Below are 25137 nucleotides of genomic sequence, written 5' to 3' on the forward strand. Positions count from 1 at the left end.
ATTACTATAGAAACACACTTTGTAGCAGGTAAATAGTCAGCATTCTAAGGCACTGCAATGAATTGCCAGAGTTCAACCCTTCTCAGTATTATTTTCCATTGTAATTCTGACGCTGTTATAAACTACATGGTCTGTTACCACAATCACAATCAAAAAGTATGCTCTGAATTTTCAACACCCACTATCTGCTCACTACCACCAAGCATCTCATCCACTTATCACAGGTCCCAGCAGATTTTTCTCTAGTTGTCATCCTTCTATCTGACATTCTAATGACATATTTGAGTGCTTTTTGAGTGTTATTTTTCTCTCTCATATGATCTCTATTTGTTCTAGATACATTAAACTCCAAAGAAAGGCTCTGGTTGGTTTGAAACACATCACATCATATTCTCTATATTAAGTGTTTGGTCTCACCTTCTGTGAAGAATATGACAAGAATTGTCGGAAAGTTTCATTTTTGGAATATGAAAATCGAAAGCTACCCTCAAAATTTAGGTTCTCAGACTTCTCTTCGTTTTTACCCTCTTCCTTCACTTCAGTAGGAGTGATTTTTAGTGTAAAACCAGCATTTAAATTGGTTAACTTCTCTTGGAAGATAGTTCTGAGTGCTTCATAGTGTTCTTCATAATACTCAGTTCTGAAGTTTTTATCAGCTTTTACCTAAAAGGAAATAACAAAACGTTGCTAGCAACAAAACATACAAAAAGAAAAAGAACATAAACAAAGGAAGAGTTAAGAGTGAAGGCCCTGTTGGGTATCTGTGTGACACCTGAAACTCAGAGCTAGAGCCCGACAGCTATGAATGTCAGTATTACTGCATACAACAACTGTTAAAAAAAAAAAGCTGAAAAAGAATTCAGACCTCAATTAGAGACATGAATGAAGCGGATCTGGTTAGGACTAAGGCAAATCAGGCCAAAGGGTAAAGGACGGTATTGACTGTGTTCTAAAACTTCAACTTCTGTGTTATACCAAGGGAAGAGATGTTTATTTGGAGCAAGATCTATATTTTCTGCAGCACACTAAATAATTTAACTTGTACAGTCAGTTTTTTCAAACACCATAATTACATGGAACTTTGAATAGGAAGTGAGATCTGGTAGGCTTGTACAGGTTAGTGGGAAATAGCGATACAGCCCAAAGTAATCTGGGCACAGAATGAGGATATATTTGCAGGCCCCCCCCCCCCCCCCCGCCCTGGGGAACTGGGAGAAAATGTGGAAATGTTGGCCTTCTCCACCAGGGTTAATACTGATATTCTTTCAAACACTGAGGACTAACAGTTTGGTAGGATAAGCCCTCAATGTTGGGGCATGCCTTTGTGAGGCTTGTTGCTGCAAAGGAGAGGCTGAACTTACTTATAATTGTGTCTAAGAGTCTCCCCCAGAGAACCTCTTTGTTGCTCAGATGTGGCCCTCTCTCTCTCTCTAAGCCCACACAGCAGGTGAACTCACTGCCTTCCCCCCTAAGTGGGACATGACTCCCAGGAGTAGAAATCTCCCCTGGCAACATGGGACATGACTCTGGGGATGAGCCTGGACCCGAAATTGTGGGATTGAGAAAATCTTCTTGACCAAAAGGGGGGAAGCGAAATAAAACAAAATAAAGTGTCAGTGGATGAGAGATTTCAAATGGAGTCCAGAGGTCACTCTGGAGGGCATTCTTATGTGCTATATAGATATCCCTCTTCAGTTTTTAGTGTTTGGAATAGCTAGAAGGAAATTCCTGACACTATCAAATGGCAACCCTGTAGCTTTGATTCTTGAAGACAACTGCATAACTATGCAATCTATATGGTGTGACTGTGTGATTGTGAAAACCTCATGACTCGCATTCCCTTGTCCAGTGTATGGACAGATGAGTTGAAAAATGGATACAAAAACTAAATGAAAAATGGGGTGGGATGGGGGGGATGGAATGTTTTGGGTGTTCCTTTTTACCTTTATTTGCATTTTATTTTATTTTTTTGGAGTAAGGAAAATATTCAAAAGTTGATTCTGGTGATGAATGCACAGCTATGTGATAATACTGTGAATAGGTGATTATACACCGTGGATGACTGTAAGCATATATGAATATATCTCAATAAAACTGTATTAAAAAATAACAAAAGTTAAAAAAAATTATGCTAAGTGAAAGAAACCAGATACAAAAGTAGAACATATTGTATGATTACATTTGTACAAAATGCAATCTTAAATAAATTTATAGCAGCTGAATTAGATCAGTAGATATGTAGGGCTGGGGAAGGTTTGAGGGATTGTGAGGTGACTGCTAAGGGGTTTAGAGTTTTTCTTTTTGGAATAATGAAAATGTTCTAAAATTGATTGTGGTGATGAATGCACAACTTTCTGATTATATTAAAAGCCATTGATTGTACACGTTGGATGGATTGTATGGTATGTGAGTATCTCAATAAAACTGCTTTTAAAAAAAAAAGAGTGAAGGCCCTGGAGTCAGACTAATGGGATTCAAATCCTGGCTCCCTGACTTGCAGGCCCTGTGCCTTTTTGGCACTACATAAGGACCTCGCTGTGTCTGAGATTCCTGGTCTATAAGTGGGGGTACTTGTCACACACAGCAGGAAGGTTGCTATGAGGATTCAATGAGATATTGCATATGAAGGGCATAGAACAAAGCACACTTTTAAAAGTTAATTTCTCTACAGCTAAATTAAAAAGCAAGTTACAGAAAAGATGCATGGCATACTTCCATTTGTGTGTACAACAAAAACAAAATAAAACCAACACTAAAGGCTTATGGATCAGACACTGTTTTAATTATTTTACACATGTTAACTCACTTTAGTAAAAGAGCCAGGACTTGAGCCATGGGCTATCTGGCTTCAAAATTGTTCTCTTAGCCTTTATACTCTACTGCCTGTCATAAAAATAAATGCCTGGATGTGCATAGGAAATTACTGGAAGAATTGTCAAAATATTACAGAGAGAGTATTTGCCCTTGAGAAAGGGAAATGGGAAATAGAAATCTGGAGTGGGAGCAAGACTTACTTTTCCTTACATCACCTTTTGCCCTGCTTGAATTTTTATTTTTAACCACATGCATTAAAAAAAGCAAACAAACCCTAAACTAAACAATCTACTTAAAAATGAAAACTTCCAACTGAAAGATTCTTTGCCAATTTTGCTATTGACAGGTATCAGTGGGAAGGTTGTCCATCTCAGAGTTTCTGGTTCCTTTCCAGAGGTTCTCTGAAATAGGTTCTGATTTCTTAGTTCTTTTCTGGAGAGACCGGTCTCTTCAAAGAGTGGCAGGGATTGGATTCTGTAGCATATGTTGGGGGCGTATTTTGCATGGGAAACCTGAAGTTGCTGTCTAGTGCAAAAGATAAAAATGTAGAAAATTATCTTTAAAATGGCATACTGAGAAAAGATCCCAATGTAAAGCGAAAAGCAAACCTAACCATGTCACTTCCTGCATAAAACCTTTCAGTGTCTTCCCATTGAAAGATTAACTCCAAATAGATGAATCCTAACTTGCTGTCTCCCTGTCATTCCAGCAATTCGGCATCATTCTGCCTTTCCACACCCATGCTTCATTCCCCTGCAGGTCCTTTTCATAGACTCTCACACACATCACACGTACTTGCACCTCACATGCATCACAAACACTTGCAAACACACATCCACCCCTTAGCCTAGTTAATTTCTGACTCTATTTCAAGTCTTGGCATAAACAATCCTTCTTTAGGGGGGTTTTCCTTGATGCCACAGACTAAAAAATCCTTTTGCTGTAACTTCTTTATAATTTCTCACTTAATAGGCCTTCAGATGATAAGCTCCAAGGGGTCAGGGATCATGTCTTCTTATCCACTTACCACTGTAGCCACAGTGCTTAATAAAGTGCCTGGCACATAACAGGTGCTCAATAAAAACTTATTGACTTTAATATACTATCACTAATAACTAGCAATAATAACTAATATTTACTGAGCACTTACTGTATGCCAGGTGCTGTTAAAAATGCTTTATTTATAGTACTACATTTAATCTCCTATCTACAAGGTAGGTTCTATATTATCTTCATTCTACAGATAAAGAAATAGCCAGGCAATGTGGAATATGACTCTCGGGGGGAATCTAGACCTGGCATCATGGGATGGAGAACATCTTCTTAACCAAAAGGGGGATGTGAAAGGAAATGAAATAAGCTTCAGTGGCAGAGAGATTCCAAAAGGAGCTGAGAGGTCACTCTGGTGGGCACTCTTACGTACAGTATAGACAACCCTTTTTAGGTTCTAATGAATTGGAATAGTTAACAGTAAATACCTGAAACTATCAAATTACAATCCAGAACCCATGAATCTTGAAGATGATTATATAAAAACATAGCTTATGAGGGGGAACAATGTGATCAGGAAAGCCATATGGACCACATTCCCCTTTGTCCAGTGTGTGGATGAATGAGCGGAAAAATGGGGGGCGGGGATCCAGTGTTTTTTTTTTTTACTTTAATTGTTCTTTTTCACTTTAATTTTTATTCTTTTTATTTTTGTGTGTGTGGTAATGAAAATGCTCAAAAATTAGTTTTGGTGATGAACACACAACTCTATAATGATACTGTGAACAATCAAATGTATGCTTTGTATGACTACATGGTATGTGAATACATCTCAATAAAAATGAATTTTAAAAAATAGAAAAAAAAAACAGTTGAAAGGGGAAAACAAACAAACAAAAAATAGCCAGGAACAACTAGTAAATAGTCTGGAACAACTGTTGGGAGACATCAATGACTGGACAACATCACACACCAGCCTGGAAAGGGTGGAATGACTGAGATTGCAGCACAGAACTGTAGGAAGCTCCCCAAACTGCAGAGCTGGTGCCCCTCACCCACTAGTATGGCAGGCTGAGTTGGAAAACTTCACTTTGGAAAAAGAAGCAGGCTACCTGGAGCAAGGGAAAGTAACTCAACCAAGCTCCAATTGCAAGTTTTAATTAACAAATCTGGACTACCAAAAACAAGCTACCAGCACAGATGAATGCAGAACAAGCAGAAAGGGAACACTGAGGTCATCCCTAGCAGAGAGGAGGTGTGGTTGATGGAAAAATAATAATAAATAAATAAATACAGAGGCTTTTGGAGATGGCTGAGCTCAGAATATTGGAAAATGACTGTGTCCCAAAAAAAGGGGCACAGAGAACTGGGTACAAACATCAGTCAACCAGTGAAACTGGGGGGCTGGGGACTGGATTTGAAAAGGGGTTTTCTCCCTTTTTGACTGTTTTTTTCTACCAGTCCAAGTAGCTCATTAGAGAAAATCTCAGGCATTTTCAATTGTCAGCCCTGACCCAGGCAAGGGCAGAATTAAGAGAGTCAGAGAGACAAAGGAGGGATTCAAGTGTATGAGATAACTCCCTGAAGAGTGTATTTTCCTTAAGAAAAGGGGGGCAGGGTCCAGCTCAAGTAGCTGCCCTTCCTCAGAGAATTTAGACCCTAAGGCCTGACAGGGGGGTAGTGGTGAGGAGGGACTAGAAACAACTTAAGCTTGGCTTCTGAAACCCCTGGACCCTGGCCAGGACAGGGTCTGCTGAGAATTAAAGGGGCTGCATCTCTTTACACCAGTGGTGAGCTGCGGGCTGACAAGCTCCATGTGCTGGACAGGATAGGAAAAGCACAAGTTGAGAGGCTTCACAGGAAAGTCTGACAACCTGCTGGGTCTCACCCTCAGGGAAACTTGATACTGAATACAATCTCTTCCTGACACCTGGGCCCATCTGGTCTGGGAAAATCTGATTGGGGTAACTAAGGAAACCAGATGCCTAGACAGCAAAAACTTATGAGTCACATTAGGAAAAACAAAGATATGGCCCGGTCAAAGGAACAAACTTACACTTCAACTGAGATACATGAATTGAAACAACTAATTATTATTATTTTTTTCATTCCGGATGTGTGAAGTGTTCATTTTTTTATTCATTTTATTGAGATATATTCACATACCATGCAGTCATAAAAAACAAATCATACATTTGATTGCTCACAGTACCATTACATAGATGTACATTCATCAGCAAAATCAATCCCTGACACCTTCATTACCACACACAAAAAAATAACAAGAATAATAATTAAAGTGAAAAAGAGCAATTAAAGTAAAAAAGAACACTGGATGCCTTTGTTTGTTTTTTTCCTTCCCCCATTTTCCTACTCATCCACCCATAAACTAGACAAAGGGGAGTGTGGTCCTTATGGCTCTCCCAATCCCATTGTCACCCCTCATAAGCAACATTTTTATACAATCGTATTCAAGTTTCATGGGTTCTGGGTTGTAGTTTGACAGTTTCAGGTATTTACCACCAGCTACCCCAATTCATTAGAACCTAAAAAGAGTTGCCTATATTGTGCATAAGAGTGCCCACCAGAGTGACCTCTCGGCTCCTTTTGGAATCTCTCTGCCACTGAAGCTTATTTCATTTCCTTTCATTTACTCCTTTTGGTTGAGAAGATGTTCTCCATCCCACAATGCCAGGTCTACATTCCTCTCTGGGAGTAATATTCCATGGAAATAACTAATTATTAATCAAACAAATCTCCTAAATCAATTAAAAAATCAAATCAGTGAGTTGAGGGAAGATATGGCCAAAGAGATAAAGGATATAAAGAAGACATTGGGCAACCATAAGGAAGAACTCAAAAATTTGAAAAAACAATTGGCAGAATTTATGGGAATGGAAGGCATAATAGAAGAGATGAAAAATTCAATGGAGACATACAACAGGAGATTTGAAGAGGCAGAAGAAAGAATTCATGAACTGGAGGACAGAATATCTGAAATCCTACACACAAAAGAACAGATAGGGAAAAGCAGGGAAAATATAAGCAGGTTCTCAGGTAACTGTGACAACATGAAGCACACAAATATATGTGCCATGGGTGTCCCAGAAGGAGAAGACAAGGGAAAGGGGCAAAAAAGAATAATGAAGGAAATAATCACTGAAACTTTCCCATCTCTTATGAAAGACATAAAATTTCAGATTCAAGAAGTGCAGCATACCCCAGAGAGATCTGAGTAGACCAACTCCAAGACACTTAATAATCAGATTATCAAACATCAAAGACAAAGAGAGAATTCCAAAAGCAACGAGAGAAAAGAAATCCATCACAAAAAAAAGGAAGCTCAGTAAGACTATGTGTGGATTTCTCAGTAAAAACCATGGAGGCGAGAAGGCAATGGTATGATATGTTTAAGATACTGAAAGAGAAAAACTGCCAACCAAGAATCCTATATCTGGCAAAACTGTCCTTCAAAACTGAGGGAGCATGTAAAATATTTTCAGACAGACAAACACTGAGAGAGTTTGTGAACAAGAGACCTGCTCTACGAGAAATACTAAAGGAAGCACTATAGACAGATAGGAAAAGACAGGAGAGAAAGGTTTGGAGAAGAGTGTAGAAATGAAGACTATCAGTAAGGGTAAAAAAGAAAGAGAGGAAAAAACAAAAATAAAATAAGATATGACATATAAAATCCAAAAGACAAAACGGTAGACAGTAGACATTACATTCAGTAAAATTAGCCAGAAATGAATGGACGGATACTGTATGGTGTCACTAATATGGACTAACATTGATGAGTGAAATTTGAGAGTTGAGAACACAGGGTATTAAGAGATAGAAAGAGGTGGGAGATTGGGCATTTGATGCTGAAGGAATACAGAAGGTTCAACATGATTGAGTGTATAGATCAAGAAATGGAATGAATAACTCAGTAGTGTGTGATGGTAACACAATATTGGAAGCACTCTGAACAAAGATGAGTGTGAGTATGGTTGAAAGAGGAAGGCTAAGGGCAGGTATGATACCAGAAGGAAAGATAGAAGATAAAGGCTGTGATTGTATATCTTACCAAAACCTAAGGATGGTCAAGGATGGTGATTACATGTACAAATACAAGAATTTTTTTACATAAGGGAGAACATATGAATGTCAACATTGCAAAGTGTTGAAAATTGGATGGTATAGGTGAAAAATATACTCAATGTGAACTAGAGTCTATAGTTAATGGTAACATTGTAAGATGCTTCCACTAATTGTAACAAAGGCAATATACCAAAGCTAAATGTCTACAAGAGGGGGATATAAGAGAGTGATATGTGATTCTTGGTGGTGGTGATGTTGTCGGACTTTTTCTACATATTTTCTTTTTCTTTTCCTTCTATCTTTTGTATTTTGATTCTTCATGAATTTTTCTCCTTTTCCTTTTTCTTTGGGGAAGACATGGATATGTCCTCATTTATATTGTGGTGGTGAATGCATAATTATGTGATTATACTGGGAATCACTGATTTTTCACTTAGGGTAGGTGGTATGGTGTGTGAATAAAACTGTTAAAAAATAAAACAGAGAGATACAAGTGCTGGAGAAAATGTGGAGTGAGGGATGTACCTATTCCCTGTTGGTAGGGAAGTAGAATGGCTCAGCCCAGCTGGAGGGCAGTGTGGTAGTTCCACAGGAAGCTAACTATGGGGTTACCATATAGTCCTGCAACCCCATTAATTGGGTACATTCTTGGAAGAATTGAGAGCAGGGACACAAGCGGACGTTGCGCACTGATGTTTATGGCAGCCATATTCATGATTTGCAATAGATGGAGGAGGTCTAAGGGTACATCAACTGAGAAACAGAATGGTGGACTGTGGTGTATACATACAATAGAATACCAAGCAGCAGCAAGAAGAAATGAAGTTGTGAGATATGCACCCAGGTGAATGGACCTTAAGAATAGTATGTTGAGTGAAATGAGCCAGAATGGAAAAGACAAACATTATAATGCCTTACTAATATGGACTAACTATAATGTGAAAACTCTGAGAATTGAATCTGAGAGCATAGGTTATCAGGGGATGGCTTATGGCAAAGTTTCCTAAGTTATCAGCTCTTATAGCAGTCATATCTATTCGTGAGTTGTAATGGTTATCTCTAAATTCTGAGATGCTGAGCTGTCGGTCCCTGTAACTTTGGATATCTGTGTGACACCTGAGACTCAGAGCCAGAGTTCAGCAGCTATGAATGTCGGCATTACCCCATACAGCAAATGTTAAAAAAGCTGAAAAAGATGTCAGACTTCAATTAGAGAAATGAATGAAATGGACTTGATTATAACTAAGGTAAACCAGACTAAAGGAAAAAGGATGATATTGACCATGTTTTAAAACTTCAGCTTCTGTGTGAGACCAAAGGAAGAGATGTTTATTTGGTGCAAAATCTATACTTTCTGTAGCATGCTATATAATTTAACTTGTAAGGTCAGATTATTCAAACACCATAATTACATGGAATCATGAATAGGGGGTGAGATTTGGTTGGTTTATACAGGTTAGTGTGAAGCTCCAATATATCAGAGTAATTTGGGCAGAGAATAAAAAGTAGTTGCAAAGCCCTCTTGAGGGTCTGGGGGAAAATGTGGAAACTGGGGAGTTCCTGATATTCTTGCAAGCACTGGGGACTACCGTTGTAGTAGGCTGAGCCCTCAGTCTTGGAGCTTGCCCTTAAGAAGCTTGTTACTACAAAGGAGAGGCTAAGCCTACCTATAATGGCACCTAAGAACCACCCCAGAGAACTTCTTTTGTTGCTCAAATGTGTCCTGTCTCTAAGCTCAGTTGGCTGGTAAACTCACTACCTTCCCCGCTATGTGGGACATGACTCCAGTGGGTGTAAATCTCCATGGGAAGGTGGGATGTGACTCCTGGGGATGAGCCTGGATCTGGCATTGTGGGATTGAGAAAACCTTCCTCACCAAAAGGGGGAAGAGAAATAAAACTAAATAAAGTTTCGGTGGCTGAGAAAGTTTCAAATGGAGTTGAGAGGTCATTCTGGAGATTATTCTTATGCATTACATAGATATCTCATTTTAGTTTTTAGTGTAGTAGAATAGCTAGAAGGAAATACCTGAAACTGTTGAATTGCAATCCGGTATCCTTGGTTCTTGAAGATGATCGTATAACTATATAGCTTATACGTTGTGACTGTGTGATTGTGAAAACCTTGTGGCTCACACTTCTTTTATCCAGTGTATGGACAGATAAGTAGAAAAAAGAGGGACAAAAAGTAAATGAATAATGGAGGGAAAAGGAGTATGAAATGTTTTGGGTGTTCATTTTTATTTTTATTTTTGTTCTTATTTTTATTTTACGGATAATGAAAATGTTAAAAAAATTGATTGTGGTGATGAATGTACAACTCTATGATGATACTGTAAATGATTGTACACTTTGGATGATTGTAGGTTTGTGAATATATCTCAATAAAATTGCATTAGAAAAACAGAAACATTGTTAATGACTGTGTGTTGACCATGTACAATTGGCTACACAGATACCCAGTTCGGGGAAAGACATGGGAATAGAATATAGCATTTGTAAGCCCTCAGGGCAAAAGCCAATGGAGGAGTGAAATCACCCAGTGACAGTATGTAGAGAGAAATCAATGAAGCAAGGCAAGAACTCTAGGAACACCAATATTTAAGGGTTGTGCCATACAAAAGGAGTTAGAAAGGAACTGGAGATGGACTTTGGGGAAAATAGTGGGGTAACAAGACGACAGACTGTTGGGGAATGAATGGGAAGTGCAAAAGTTCAGACAGCGAATACAGACAAGAAGTACATGTAGTGATGGGGAGGTTTTCCTTTTAAGATGAAAGCCTTGACGCTATTTACGTATTGAGGGAAGCATGGGAGGGAAGAGAAGGGGAGGGTCAATGAAGAACGACTAGCAAAATACCTGAGGATATGGTGTGGAAATAATCTTTCTATTGAGACAAAGCAGAAGGATGTATGGATGGACTAGGTAGTGAGTAAGTTTGTACATAAGTGGAGGAAAAAACTGAGGAAATTCTTGCCTGATGGTCTTGCTACTCTCTGCCAAGATGGAACTAATGCCATCTACTGAGACTGAGGTCAGGATGGTGAGGGAAGAGCCTGGAGAACTAGAGAACATATGGGACACAAGAACAGATTAGTGGGTAAAAGAGAAGGTGAGAGATGACAGGCTAGATGGTTGTGGTGAAGCAAGAGTGTTAAATATTGGATTTTCAGATTTCAGAGGCAGCACAGATCTGGTGAAGACCAAGGTCATGGCTAGAGATGTGATTGGCTATGGATACGGACATAGGAAGTTACAAGGCACAAGAAATCATTGGCAGTCTGTTTGATAAATCACCCAGAATGTTCCCTGAGATTTCTGGACTAATAGATATAAGAAATATGACAATGTGGTCCCATGTGAAAAAATGCCAGTAAAATGGCCTAGACATTAAAATCTTTAGCATTTGTGGGAGAGCATCTTCATTTCAGGCTTCAATGGATAGATATTGATTTAACATTGCTAGAAATAAAAGGAATATTAGCTATGCATGTTTAAAAATATGTATATATTTCAAACTAGTGGGAACTGATAATAGTAATAAAGAACTTTGTGATAACCAAATAAAGTAGACATGTGGCTCTTATTCATTAATGGGACCATTTCAAGAAACAGATTATTGTAGCTCCTGGTTCAGAATAATCTAATTATTAATATTTATTATTGTCTTGCTTAGACCAAAGATGTCATTACTAAAGGTGATAAATATCAATCCTTCAGCATGGCGACTTTAAGGAATGAGGTAAGCTTTGGATGGCAAAGTATTGAGTAAAAGTCACTTTTTAGAAATAGTTTCACAAGAGTTGGAGGTGAGTGAAAATAGCTCTTCAGGTTAGTAAAACAGGCTTTACAAAGGGAAATATTGAAAGAAAACTAATGTAAATACTGGTTTTCATTGGTAGGCTTGTAAAAAAATGAACTTAAATAGCATTGGAAGCATTTAATCACTACTTAAATCAGCACTAATTTACTTTACAGCTATCTCAGAATCTTAGATGGTTCTTTTTATGGAGTCTATGTATTTTACAAAACTTTAGCACTAAGTGAATGTTCCTGAGGACAGTAGACTGCTAAATACTTTCTGTAGAGAGCCACGGTATACCTCCTCTTCCCTAAGGAAACTTTTTATTGACATTAAGATCATATTCTACTGAACTTTTCCCATTATTTCTCATTAAAAATACTGAAGCAACCATTTAGTAATAGCAGAGTAGCTTTGTCATCTTGGGAGGAGACTTACATCATAAGCCAAAGTAGCCACGTTCCAGGGTCTGCGGTAGTATGTTAAGGTGGTTCCGTCCCGAACCCGATCACAGAGCCCGTTGTAGAACTCATTGTCAAAAGGTGTGCTTAGGGTATCCATCCCTAAAATGTTGATCCTGAGAATGAACAAAGTAGCATCAGGTGTGGAAATGTCATGAGCTAGTAGGTAGCCCTCAGTAGCTGGTTCGTGTCACCATCACCCAGCATGGTGTGGGTACGGTATAATTAATAGCAGAAGCAAGAGCCCATTCACCTCGGCTCAGTGTCTCTGGCAGGAAAGCATACCTTGGAAAAGCCTTACAAACTCTTTTAAGAAACTAGGGCACAGTTTAGAGCCCAATGAAATAAATGTAGTCAGGAGGGCACAGAGGACCATCTGGTTCCTGGAGTCCTAACTCCACTGTTGTAACTCGTACCTAACCTCCCCTAGTGGACCAGGAGCTCATGCTGTAATACTAACTCTTTAAATTATTTGAGAACAGAGCATCTCAGTGGGGGGTTGGGGAAGAGCATAACATACACATATACCTTTTCATCTATGAACCAACATTGGGGTGCCTCTCTCTCCCTCATTCTCTTTAAAATTCAGCCTTTTCCACCAGCTATCTCACTGCTTGTCAAGAACCTTGTTCTCCCTGGGCTCACATTATTATACCTCCTAAGAGGAACACTAAAATTTCAACGTGCCTGCAAAGTATTCTCAAAAGTTCTACTTTTTTCTCCCATCCAATTACTTTTATTTGGTAAGCTTTATTTTAAAAATAGAAATCCTGTTTAGCTTTTAAAATGTTAAGTGTTGATTTGTAAGCTTAAAAGCAATGTATAAACAAGAAGCAGTTAGTTCTTTGTGATGTTCACCTTTGTTAATTGGAGAAACACAGTTGTTGCTATGTAGGCTCTACCTAATATGGATGATCCCAGACCAGTGAGGCCAATACGGAGATCTGATCTGCATACCTTGAACTTAGTTTGGCACAAAGGCACAATAAACTCTTCCATTGCTCTAGACCACATCCTTAACTCCAGTGAGCTGGATTACATATCCAGATGTTGGGTGCAAGGGCAATTTGTCAAAGGGTGTGGCTTACTTAAACTCATTGCCAATTCAAGAAAAATAATTGAAAGAGTACCCTATTGCCAGGAAGTTAGTTTAAAGCAACATCTTTCTATAAACTGCACATTTTTAGTAAATTGGGTAAAATTTAGTAAATTTAGAAAATGAACCTTGTGGTTCAACTTTAATGGAAGGCAAGTTAAGGAATTAATACTTGAGTATCTTTCAAAACTGACAACGTAGTTAAAATTAACTACCTTTCACTCCCCCACCTCATCAAAAATACCTCCCTTAGAAAATGCTGTGGCCCTAAAGTTCTAACATAGGATCAAAAATTAGACTTCCCAACTTGAATAAGAGAAAAACAATAAGATACATTATGTATTTGATTTACTGTCTTAAACATTTTATATGACATGGTAGATTAACATTTGGCCCCAATTCTTCACTCCTCCCTCATCTGCACCCTTCCATGGTGCAAGGTGCACCTCCCTCCTCCCTAGCTTTATGCTAAGCCATGCGACCTGCTTTGGCCAATGGCACACATTTGAGAGTGACAGTGTACAAATTCAAAGCCTAGGCTTGAAGAGGCCTCTTGGGCCTCCTTTTGCATGCTCGTACTTCTGCCATTGCCTTGAGAAGGCTTTTGCCGAATACCTGCTGTCCCTTCAGTCTGGCTTTCCCAACCTACCCCAGGACCTCAGGGAAGTCTTGCAGCTTGTGGCAGACCTACCAGTCCAGCCCAGACTAACTCAGCTGACTCCCAGCCATTTTCAGACACCTGAGAAATAAAAGTCTATTTTTGTATCATTAATGTTTTGTTGCAACCCCAACCCAAAGATACATAACATTGTAAATGATCAATCTATGTTTGCCTCTTAAGACCCCACTACGTCCTTTCTATTAAATAGCAAACTCCATCTACCTGTGTATCTGCATTAACACAGCACCTGTATCACTTCACAATCAGTGAATGGTGAAATCAACCTTTGTTTATAATGATGACTAACTCTTAGATGCCTACTATATGTCTATGTAGAGTATAGTTATTTGTAATAAACAGTAAGTGATACTAAAACAGTTAATAACACAGTTTTTACTCTCAAGAAAATTACATTCAAATTAGGGATTTGGACATGCAACCACCAATTTCAAGAAACAGTCCAAGGAAGAATACGCTTGTGCCAGATAAGTGGTACAGGAAAGTGCTGTACAGGTTCCCAAGAGGAAGAGATAACCAAAGGAGGGTCATTCAAAAGAGTTTTAGAAGAGGTAGGTCTTGGTATATACCCGAAAGATCTGAAAACAGTGACACGAACAGATATTTGCACACCAATGTTCCTAGCGGCATTATTCACAATTGCCATGAGATGGAAACAACCCAAATGTCCTTTAACAGATGAGTGGATAAACAAAATGTGGTATATACCACAATGGACTACTATGTGGCAGTAAGAAGGAATGAGGTGGTAAAACATATGGCAACATGAATGAATCTTGAAGACATAACGCTGAGTGAAATAAGCCAGACACAAAAAGAGAGATATTGTATGTTATCACTAATGTGAACTCTATGAAAAATGTAAAATAAATGTTCTATGTTGTACAATGTAGGGGACCTAGCGATAGACAGCAACTAGTGAAGGGGGAATGATAATCTAACAAGAACAGATAAATTATGGAGGGTAATCTTAATGTTATGGGAATGCTCAGGAATGACTATGGCTTGTTAATTTTTGGGGGGTATGGTAGGAACATGTTTGAAGCAATGTAGTTATGTTAGGTTATTTGTTTTTCTTATTCCTTTGTTTGGTTAAGGTTTGTTAGTTTTCTTGGGGCAGGGTAGGAACATGTTAGAAGCAATGTAGTTATTTTAGGCTGTTTTTCTTATTCCTTTGTTTTGTTTTGTTTGAAATATTTTACTTATTGTTTGTTTTTTAATTTTTTGATAAAATTTAAAAAATTAAAAAAAAATTTAAAAAAATTAAAAAATAAAATGAGAATTCAGCCCAGGAAAACGCAATTGAAATCAATGAAAGAAGTAGGATTTGATTTGGGCTTTGGAAGGTGGGTAAAATTGGGATGGGCTAGAATGGGGTGTGGTTGTGATGATGACATTCTGAGCAGGAGGAATAGTGGACAAAAGAGCTCGGAGGTGGAAGTGTACATAGCGAGCTCTCAGGTAGTGGTCTTCAAGTTTTCTGCTTGAACACCCTGTTGGAGAGTCTGATAAACTAGGCCTCCCTGCACATTTTTAGTCTGATGTTTACAATTTTTCATTTTAAGTTTAAATAGTTTCAAAGGATGTAATTCCCCAGCATGCTGTAAATATATATATTTAAAAATATAACTATTTCACCACTTAAAAATTAATCCAATTGAACATAAATGCTGTAGTGATGGTGGGTATAAATCACTGCAGCATTTGCATTTCTTTAATGACCAGAAACTTTTATAGTATTCCCTTTTATTCTTGAATTATAATTCTATTCCATGGAATTTTAACACAATAGATGTATTTTTTAATTAAAAATTTTTTATAGAAAAGTTGTGGGAGCAATCATGCATAAAATATAGAATTCTTACATACCACCCTACTATTAACACTTTGCATTAATTAATATGGTGTATTTGTTACAACTGATAAAAGCACATTTTAATAACTGTACTATTAATATAGTTCTTGGTTTAACTTAGGGTTCACTGTGTTGTACAGTTCCATGGGTTTTTAAAATCTTTATTCTAGATTTTTACTTTTTAGAACCTAAAAGTTTCCTTTAAACCACATTCAAATATGTAATTCAGTACTGTTAATTACATTCACAATGTTGTGCTTCCATCACCATAATCCAAATATAATGTATTTTTATACTTGAAAGATTTTATTGATCACCCTGTCACATTTTTCTGTACTAAAAAGATATTAATTGAAATTTTTAAATAATAAATATCCTTTGACTATAGGCTCTAAGTATTAAAAATTTTCCTCTGGATTGAGCAATCATTATTAGTAATATATAATCAATCAAAACAACATGAATTTTAAATTTTAAAAATAATTATTAAATATACATAAAGTTTTGTTGGAAATGAATCCTCAGTAAAATGGATGGAATTCTCCTTTTAGTTAATTAGTTAGTTCTTGTATCCATGGTTGTGTATTTCTAATTGCTGGGAAGAGACTGAATTCAGCATCAATTTTAGTCATAATTTTTATTTTACAAACCTAAATGCTGAGAAACTTTATTCACTTTAGTGAGTAGATAAAAATGGAAGGAATTTTGTTATAGCAATGTCACTCAAGTCTCGGACTTTCCTCTCAATTATATATAAAAGAAAATCACATAAGTGTTCTTTCACCAGAAATTACTTTCATGGCTAATTATCTGCCAAATTGATTATGACATCTTCCAATTTTGTTGAAAAAAATAATTGGAGACCACCTGTATGAGCTTTCTGTACCCACTGTAACAAATTACCACAAACTTGGTGGCGTAAAACCATAGGAATGTATACTCTCTCACAGTTCTGGAGACCACAAGTGCAAAATCAAATTCACTGAGTCCAAATCAAGGGGTCGCAGGGCTGTGCCCCTTCCGGAAGCTCTAGGGAAGACCCCATTCCTTGCCTCTTCCAGCTTCTGGTGCCTGCCAGGGGCAGCACCTCAGGCTCTGCCCCCAGGGCCATGCTGCTCCTCCTCTTCTGTGCATGTGTCTAATCTCCCCTGCCTCTCTCTTGTAAGGACACCCGTGTAGCATTTAGGGCCCACTGGATAATCCAGAACCATCTCATCTCAGATCCTTAATTTAAATACATCCGCAAAGACCCTTTACCGTCAAAGGTAATATTCACAGGTTCCTGGGATTAGAATATGGACATGTCTTTGGGAACCACGATTGGCTGACCACAGCACCTAACTTACACGTCATTAGAGTCCAGCTGAGTGCTAATATTTGGAATTGTTTCCAGGTTTTAGACCCTATAGTAAGATGAGGGTGTATTCATCTTTTGGACAGTGGGAGGTAGGTGGTTGTAAAAGGAGACGTGAGAAAGAAAAATGAATTGACAGTTTCATGTCAGTTTCATGGAAAAAAAATGTACACATGGAAGTACATGTGTAGTTTAAAAACTATTCCCTTTGGAAACTATTTCCCTCTGGAAAGACCCTGTGTTCCCTATAGTAGGCATAGCTCAGTTTGAGGGTTATTGTTTTACAGAATAACAAATTGACCAATTGGTTGGATCCATCTGAAAAGTTCCAGTGAAACTGATCTACAGAACAAAGCGCAACTAAGGAAGAAATGTTTCAAAACTCTTGACTTGGTTCCACTACTACAGAGACAGCAAGTCTAGTCTAGAATGAGCCAATTTCTTCTGCCAAGAAACACAAAAACTTCTCATGGATGGAATGTCATCACTTAGGAAATAAAAAAAATACGTGTTCTTTGGCAGCACTTAGAGATGTCTGTTTTCACACCTGCACCTAGAACCACAGGCAGTTCCAGTTTACCAGGTGAACTGAAGTGAAAGTCCCCTACACGAAAGTGGTGTTATGCTTAGAGCACGTACAAAAACGTAATGCCTTGCATATTGTACATAGTTTACATCTGGCTTGGATTTATGTTTTTCAATGAATGCAAGATGGGTTGGAGGATTTCCCTAAAAACTTCTGAAAAATCTCAGATACCTAGAAGACAAGAGGTTGAAATATTTGTCATGCAACTTAGTTCTCCTGGAATAAGAATTCAAATGAGAGAGTCCTTCAAATGAAAAGACAGTATCGCTTAATTGCCATGAGAGCTTATGGCTTTCATATGTAAAGGAATCTTACTGTATGTGACTGCCGATAAGATTTATGGAGGCTTTCCAGATGAATTATGTAAAAGCTGTTTATAATCATGTTGCTATGATTATGTTTATTCCTATTGCCTCTATTTCACATATAGTTCCATAGTCCAATATAACAATAAAGGGGTTTTACAGCAAATAAATATATAATATTAACTGTGCTGAAGAATAGCAAAACTGTAATAAAACATGTTGTTTTGAAATCTACTCTTAGATACATTTATATTACTTATTTATATATTACTTTTCTGTACTCTTAATTCAATTATCCAGGTAATAAATGGCTTCTTGAGGAGTTTCATTTTTTTAAGGTTAGCTTGTTTTGGAGTAAAGGTGTGAACTTTTAGGTTTTGTATGATATTGGGGAAGTGATGTGGGTTTGGTGAGGTCGGGGGAGAAGAAGGTTAGGTAGCATGTGGAAAAAGTACAATTGTGTATAAGATACAGAAACTTGAGTTTTAGTTTTGCTGGAAACTAAATAGCCAAATGGCCTTATTTATGTCACTCAGTTATTTGTAAAATGAATATAGTTTCTCCCCTAAAAATCTCACAGGATCAATATGGAAATCTTTAGAGGTGAAATATTTAGAGAAATTTTGAAAAGTACAAAGAATTATGCAATGAAAGTTATCATAGAACAACTGGTTATATGAAAGCTTGTTGTAGGTTATTGCTCATGGTAAACAGGAATTTAATTAAAAATGTAGACAGACTGATCCCATCAGTGTCTAGCTCATTGCCCATGTGGACAGCTAATCTCTCTTCATAGTGGGGTCTCCAATCTCTTACTAAGCCTTTAAGGCTCAGCTCTGTGATATTCTCCAACACCAACCCTGATGGTGGTAAAATAGTAGGTGTTTAGTCTCTGCCAGCTCTCTGGGATGCCTCATTATGAAGCTCCCTGACAAATGTTATTCAATTTTTCCCCCCAAAATAGGAGAATAATAGATTAAGAACAGTTGTTTTCAGTAAAGTGGGCCAAGATTTCTGTATTCTTTTCGTATAAGGCAAGCAGCAAATTTGCATTGAGTGAGAATAAATAACACATGTAATTCTCTGCTTCAAGCCCTTTTGTTTAGATTAGACAGAAAACTATTTCTTGGATCTCAAATAAAGTAAAATAAATTAGTAACGGGCTTTCACCATGGACTCACAATCTCTCCCTGAGGAAAGCATCAAGAATCAGAATTCATTTGAGCATGCGTACACCTGTTTATAAAATTTTGGAAACACCTTTACCATTTACTGCTAGTTGCTGAGAGGGCCTGCCTACCACTGGGGCCCGAGCATCCAGTTGATGCAAGATTCCTACCCGTAGGCTGAGGGTCAAAAAGGCACTGGGGGTAATGTTTGAATGCTACTTGGATAAGGTTTGTGAAAGTGAATAAAGGGTGAGTGAGCTGCTTTAACTGGTGCTTGACTTGTGATATCCTGGAATTTTTTTCTTATTGAGGTTGAAGAAGTGGAAGTTTTGTCCAGCCTAGAGAGAAGAGACGTTTCCATTCTTGTCCAAACCTGATACAGAAGAACTGTACCTTGGGAACTGCCTAGTGTCTTAGCCCAGGGTTTCTCATTGTCAGCACTGCTGACATTTTGGATCAAGCTGTCCTATGCATTCTTGGGTGGTTATCAGCACCCCTGGTCTCTACCCTCAGTTGTGACAACCAAAACTGTCTCCAGACATTGCCAAATGTCCCCTGCAGGACAAAATCACCTCTAGTTAAGAACCACTACCCAAGTTCCTCTATCTTGCTGTTACCATCACACCCATCATCTTTCTTGTCCTTATCCCCATTCTCAGGACTGGAGTCCTGTCCCTGAATTTCTTCCCAGAGATCTAGTTATAGCCTTACCTGATGCTGATGGACAATATTTTAGAAAGCTTTTATTCATAGATGGTTATTATTTAATTAATTCATTGATTTCTCCATTCAACAAGTATTTATTGAGCACCTACTATATACTTGGCATGGGGACCATGAGGATGAAGAGACACATTACATTATAACTGATGAAATAAAGCCAAGTACCATTTCTGTCAAAATACTGCTGGATGTGGGAATAGCTGTGTCTCTGGCCGAGTCAATTTGCCAGCAAATTCATTATGGGCAATTCAATTTCAAGTATTCACATGGCACTTCGATGTTGCTAAGGTCTTTCAGAGGTTCATAAATGAGGTATTTTATCTCCTTCTGGGCTCAGAAGTAATCCCCTAACATCCTAATTGTCTAGTCTATTCAGGCTGTTTGTTCAAATGGTCCTAAGATACTTATTTAGTGCTTATTCTCTTTCAGGTGCTAAAGTAATTCAAGCAGAGTATATTTCCATTGCCTACTCTCTGTACCACTCTATCAAAGCAGCAGAGATGGGGATCCTTTTTCCTCATTTTCATCTAGAAAAATTCAAGTGGAATACAGACCCATAGCCTGCTGTTCGGGCCAGCTCTGACTCTTCTATCACTTTGTCACGGCAGGGGCGGAGGGGATCATTTTCACAGTTATCTTCATCGGAAAAGTCTCCACAGTCATTGTCACCATTGCACAGAAGTTGCTTTTTTATGCATCTACCTACAACCAAAATCAGGAAAGATGTTGTGTGTCTAACGTCACATTTTCTCTTTCTTTCTTTCTGAAGTCATCAAATGCAGTTTAAAGTTGAAGGCAAAGGACCAGACAGAAACATTTTAATTTTTTGGATACAATGTATAGATGACCCATTTTGTGGTACCCTATCATTTGGAAATATGAATATCTACTAGCATGATTATTTCTTTTCACTGATGCATGCACACAGAAACCCACGATGAATACCTGGGGCACCAGGAGTACCTGAATTGCATTGAAAGTCATTTCCACAGTCATCTTCAGCTTCTTCACAGACCTCAGTGGGTACACACTGTCTTCTGTCTCCCAGAGACTCAGTACACTTTCTCCCATTAAATTGGCCAAAGGCCTCAATTCTCCTTGAGCGATACTGCACAAAACCAACTGGAAAGGTTAGGATTTCTAATGCCAAGAAAGGATCATGACTTAAAACTGCATCCATATCACCACAACACTGCATGCCTTTAAACCCAAATTTTCGATGGTCTTAAGATGCAAAAAGGTGAAAGCAGTCACCACTGTTGCTTAAAGTATCACTTCACATGTGGTGATTTGCAGTCATCTTATCCAGAAAATGATTTCTTCCGACACTCATTTACTGTACTGTGCAACATTCAGGTTGCCCTGCAAGGTTAGTTCTGTCCTTTTGGATGTTTATCTCTCTTTCTGGATTGGGAATTCCTCAGGGAGGAGTCACTGCTTCACAGTCATCTCCGTGGAGATGCCAACAATACAGTTTCTGTTTGGGGAAGCCAGAAAGGAATGGGAATGAATGCTTACCATTTCCTTGAGGCAAGGATCACATTGCGACCATTCACTCCACGGGCTCATCCTGCAGTCTGTGGGCAATGGAGTATCATCCTGTTGTATTGGCTCTGGATCACTAACGTAACAGAACACGACAATTTATAATAAAATAAGAAATTTTATTTTAATTTATTTACCATTTTTTCCTCCTATAAAGCTGGGTACTTAGTTTTTACTATAACTCTCATTTCACACTTGATCACATACTGTTGTGTATCTTCAACTTTTCATTTAATTCTTGTATTGTACTATTTAACTTTCAATGTAACAACAATAATAACAGTGATGTGGGAAACTAGCAAAGCATCTTCCTAGGTGTTTTACACCAATTAAACTTATATTTCCAACCAGATAATAAACTCACTGAAGCTAGAAACCTTGTTTCACTTTCTTCATATCCCTCAGAGAGTCTGGCAAAGCCTTGAGTTGCCAGGTTCTCTTGCAAATTTAATCCAGGTGCTCCAGCCTTTCCTGTAGCAAGTACCTCATAAATTAAGCTTTTCCATCCCTGTATTCCATATGTCCTAAACTGGCTATCCTTACCACTTCACATCCCCTTTAACACTTATTCCTGATCTCTCTGAGACTTACCATCATATATTTTGGCACTGTGGCCTCTTCTCCTCCTCCAGATCCAATGCCTGGGAGCACATTTCTGTCTTTGAACTTTTCTATCTCTCCTTGTTAACCATTTGGATCTCTTCTGGTTGCCATGGGACCTTGTATAATTACCTCATCAATGACACAAACCACCACCACAACAAAAAAAACCTAGACGCCTCCAACAAGAATCTACTGAAAAACTTTCAGTAACTTCCCAGTGCTCTTTTGATAAAGTCCAAATAACTAACATAGTGTAGAAAGCAGAATAATGCCCCACTCCCAAAATTGTCCACAATCTAATCCCCAGAACCTGTCAAAGATTACTGTACACAGCAACAGAGACTTTGAAGATGTGATGAAGGGAGGATTATCGTGGCAGGCCCATTCCAAATCCATTCTAATTGCATGGACCTTCAAAGCAGAAGAGGGATGCAGCAGTGTGGGTCAGTGAGATGCAAAGACTGAAGAGGCAGAAGAAATTCGAAGTATGAAGGGGCTTGTTCTGGTTTGCTAATACTGCCGTTGTGCAAAATATAAGAAATGGATTGTCTTTTATAAAGGTCTTTTTTTAGGTTACAGATTTGCAGTTCTAAGGTCATGAAAGTGTCCAAACTAAGGCATCAGCAAGAGAATACCTGCACTAAAGAAAGGCTGATGGCATCCGGAACACCTCTGTCAGCAGAGAAGGCACATGGCTGGTGTCTGCTGGTCCTTTGCTCCCAGGTTCTGGTTTCAAAATGGCTTGCTGCAAAAATATCTCTAGCCTTCTGTCTCTCTTAGCTCCTGTGCCTCTAAGCATCTGGGGGTCCTCTTAGCTTCACTCTCTCAGCTTCTGTGTATCTCTGCTTGTTCTCCCAGGACATTTCTTTCTAAGCGTCTGGGCTTGTGTCATCTCTTAACTTTTCTCCAAACTGTCTCTCTCAGCTTCTCTGAACACCTTCCCCCCGTCAGTTCCCTTAAAAGACTCCAGTGATCTAATTAAGACCCACCCAGAATGGGCAGGGCCACACCTCCATGGAAATGGTCTAACCAAAAGGTCTCACCCACCGTTGAGTGAGTCACATCTCCATGGAAACTTTCAATCAGAAGATTCCACTCAACAAGATTGGATTAAAAGATCATGGCTCTTCTCAGGTCCATAACAGTTTCAAACCAGCACTGGGCTGTTGCTGACTTTGAAGTTGGAGGAATGGACCACGATCCAAGGAATGAGCTGGGACGGGCAATGTGCTGGTTTGGATCTGTTATGTACCCTGGAAAAGACTACATTCTTTTAATCCAGCCTTGTGGGAGCAGACCTATTGTGGGTGGCACCCTTGCATTAGGTTGTTTCCCTGGAGATGTGACCCTGCCCATTCAGGGTGGGTCTTAATCCCCTTTCTAGGCTCCTCTATGAGAGGATAAAAGGCAGAAACATTTTGAAGAGAGTTGAGAAAGCCAAGATAGAAGCCCAGAGACATTTTGGAGAAAGCCATGGAAACAAGAAGCTAAACTCAGTAGAGGACCAGCAGACTCTGGCCACCTGCCTTCCCATATGATAGAAGAACCCCAGATGCCATTGGCCTTTCTTCAGAGAAGGTATCATCTGGTTAATGCCTTAATTTTTTTTAATCATATTTTTTATTGTGAAATATAACATATATACAAAGAAGTGATAACTTTCCAAGTATAACTTAACAAGAAGTTAGAGCGCAAATTTCAAAGACTGTTATGGATTATAGTTCCACAGTTTCAGTTATTTCCTTATTGTGAAATATAATACGTATGCAAAAAGGTAATAACTTTCAAAGTATGATTTAACAAGTATGGTTCCAAAATGTTATGCATTACAGTACCATAGTTTCAGTTATTTCCTTATTGTGAAATATAACATATATACAAAAAGGTGATAACTTTCAAATTATAATTTAACAAGTAGCTATAGAGCAAATTTCAAAGAATGCTATGGGTTACAGTTACCATTTCAGTCCTTTTATTCTAGCTAGTCTAACAACCTAGCAACTAAGAAAAAGAAAATTATATAGATATTCAGTACTCATAATCCTTCATTAAAGGCCATCTTGTCTGTTGCTATCCCTTCCTCTAGCTTAATCACTGTTCCAATCTTCAGGGATATCTAGGTAGTGACCACCCTAACTTGTTCTTGTTGAAAAGGGGTGTTAACTTTGTGGGAAAAGGAGACACATCTGATTGATGCTTATGAAGAGCCTATTGCCTCTGGGTTTTAGGATTTAAATGCAATACATTTCTGGTATATTCATTCTGGCAGCTTTAGCAAACTGGAATAGGCAATGAAAGGGAATCTTCCTTAGAACCCCCAGAAAGGAACACAGCTCTGCTTACACCTTGATTTTAGCACTGTGGGACCCATTTTGAACTTCAGATCTCTAAAACTGTAAGATAATAAATTTGTGTTATTTTAAGCTTCTAAATTTGTGATCATTTGTTACAGCAGCAATGGGAAACTAACACACATGGCCTAGAGAGATCTACATGGCCTAACTCCTCCCTAATTCTCCAACTTTACCTTTCTCCATCTAAACTTCAGCCACACTGAACTGTAAATTCCCAAGACAAGTCATTTTAACTATACTATTCTCTATTCACTACACTAACCTCATCTTGGACATAGTTTTCTTTTCTGATAACTTTCCCTAATCTCCTAGTCTAATTTAATTTTCTATATATATGCTTTTACAGAATCTTGTTCTTCCTTATCCCATAAGCACTTCTGCAATGACATGCTGCATTCAATTTATTTATTTACTCACTCATTTATTCATTCATAAAATATTTATTAATTGGTTGCTATTTGCTGTAATGATATGCAAAAAACAAGACAAAACAAAACAAAACAAAAACCCAAAAACTAAAAATCCATGATTCCCAAACTAATAGAATTTTATGCTGTAGGCGAAATTATCTGTATGTTGAGAACTATTCTTCCTTGTGTAGCTTGTGTATCAAGTGTCCAGAACCTAGTAGGTGTTCGGTAAGTATTTTTTGAATGAATAAGTAAATAATGAACTGAAAAAAGTGAATGAAGGAGAAATAAATCCTTAATCTTGT

General features: G+C 38.2%; 1 protein-coding gene across 1 annotated transcript in view; it reads right to left on the reverse strand.

Moving 5' to 3' along the window:
• The window catches only part of C9 (complement C9), a 100679-nt gene that overhangs the window by 57897 nt on the left and 17645 nt on the right, over positions 1 to 25137 (reverse strand). The window contains exons 2-6 of the mRNA XM_037799242.1: positions 21439 to 21541; positions 20884 to 21028; positions 20475 to 20622; positions 12131 to 12269; positions 418 to 663 (exon numbers count right to left, since the gene is read on the reverse strand). Coding sequence (XP_037655170.1) covers positions 418 to 663; positions 12131 to 12269; positions 20475 to 20622; positions 20884 to 21028; positions 21439 to 21541 — 781 coding nt within the window. The remainder of the gene's footprint in view (positions 1 to 417; positions 664 to 12130; positions 12270 to 20474; positions 20623 to 20883; positions 21029 to 21438; positions 21542 to 25137) is intronic.

Source organism: Choloepus didactylus, chromosome 11 (genome assembly GCF_015220235.1).
Source record: "Choloepus didactylus isolate mChoDid1 chromosome 11, mChoDid1.pri, whole genome shotgun sequence".
Taxonomy (NCBI): domain Eukaryota; kingdom Metazoa; phylum Chordata; class Mammalia; order Pilosa; family Megalonychidae; genus Choloepus; species Choloepus didactylus.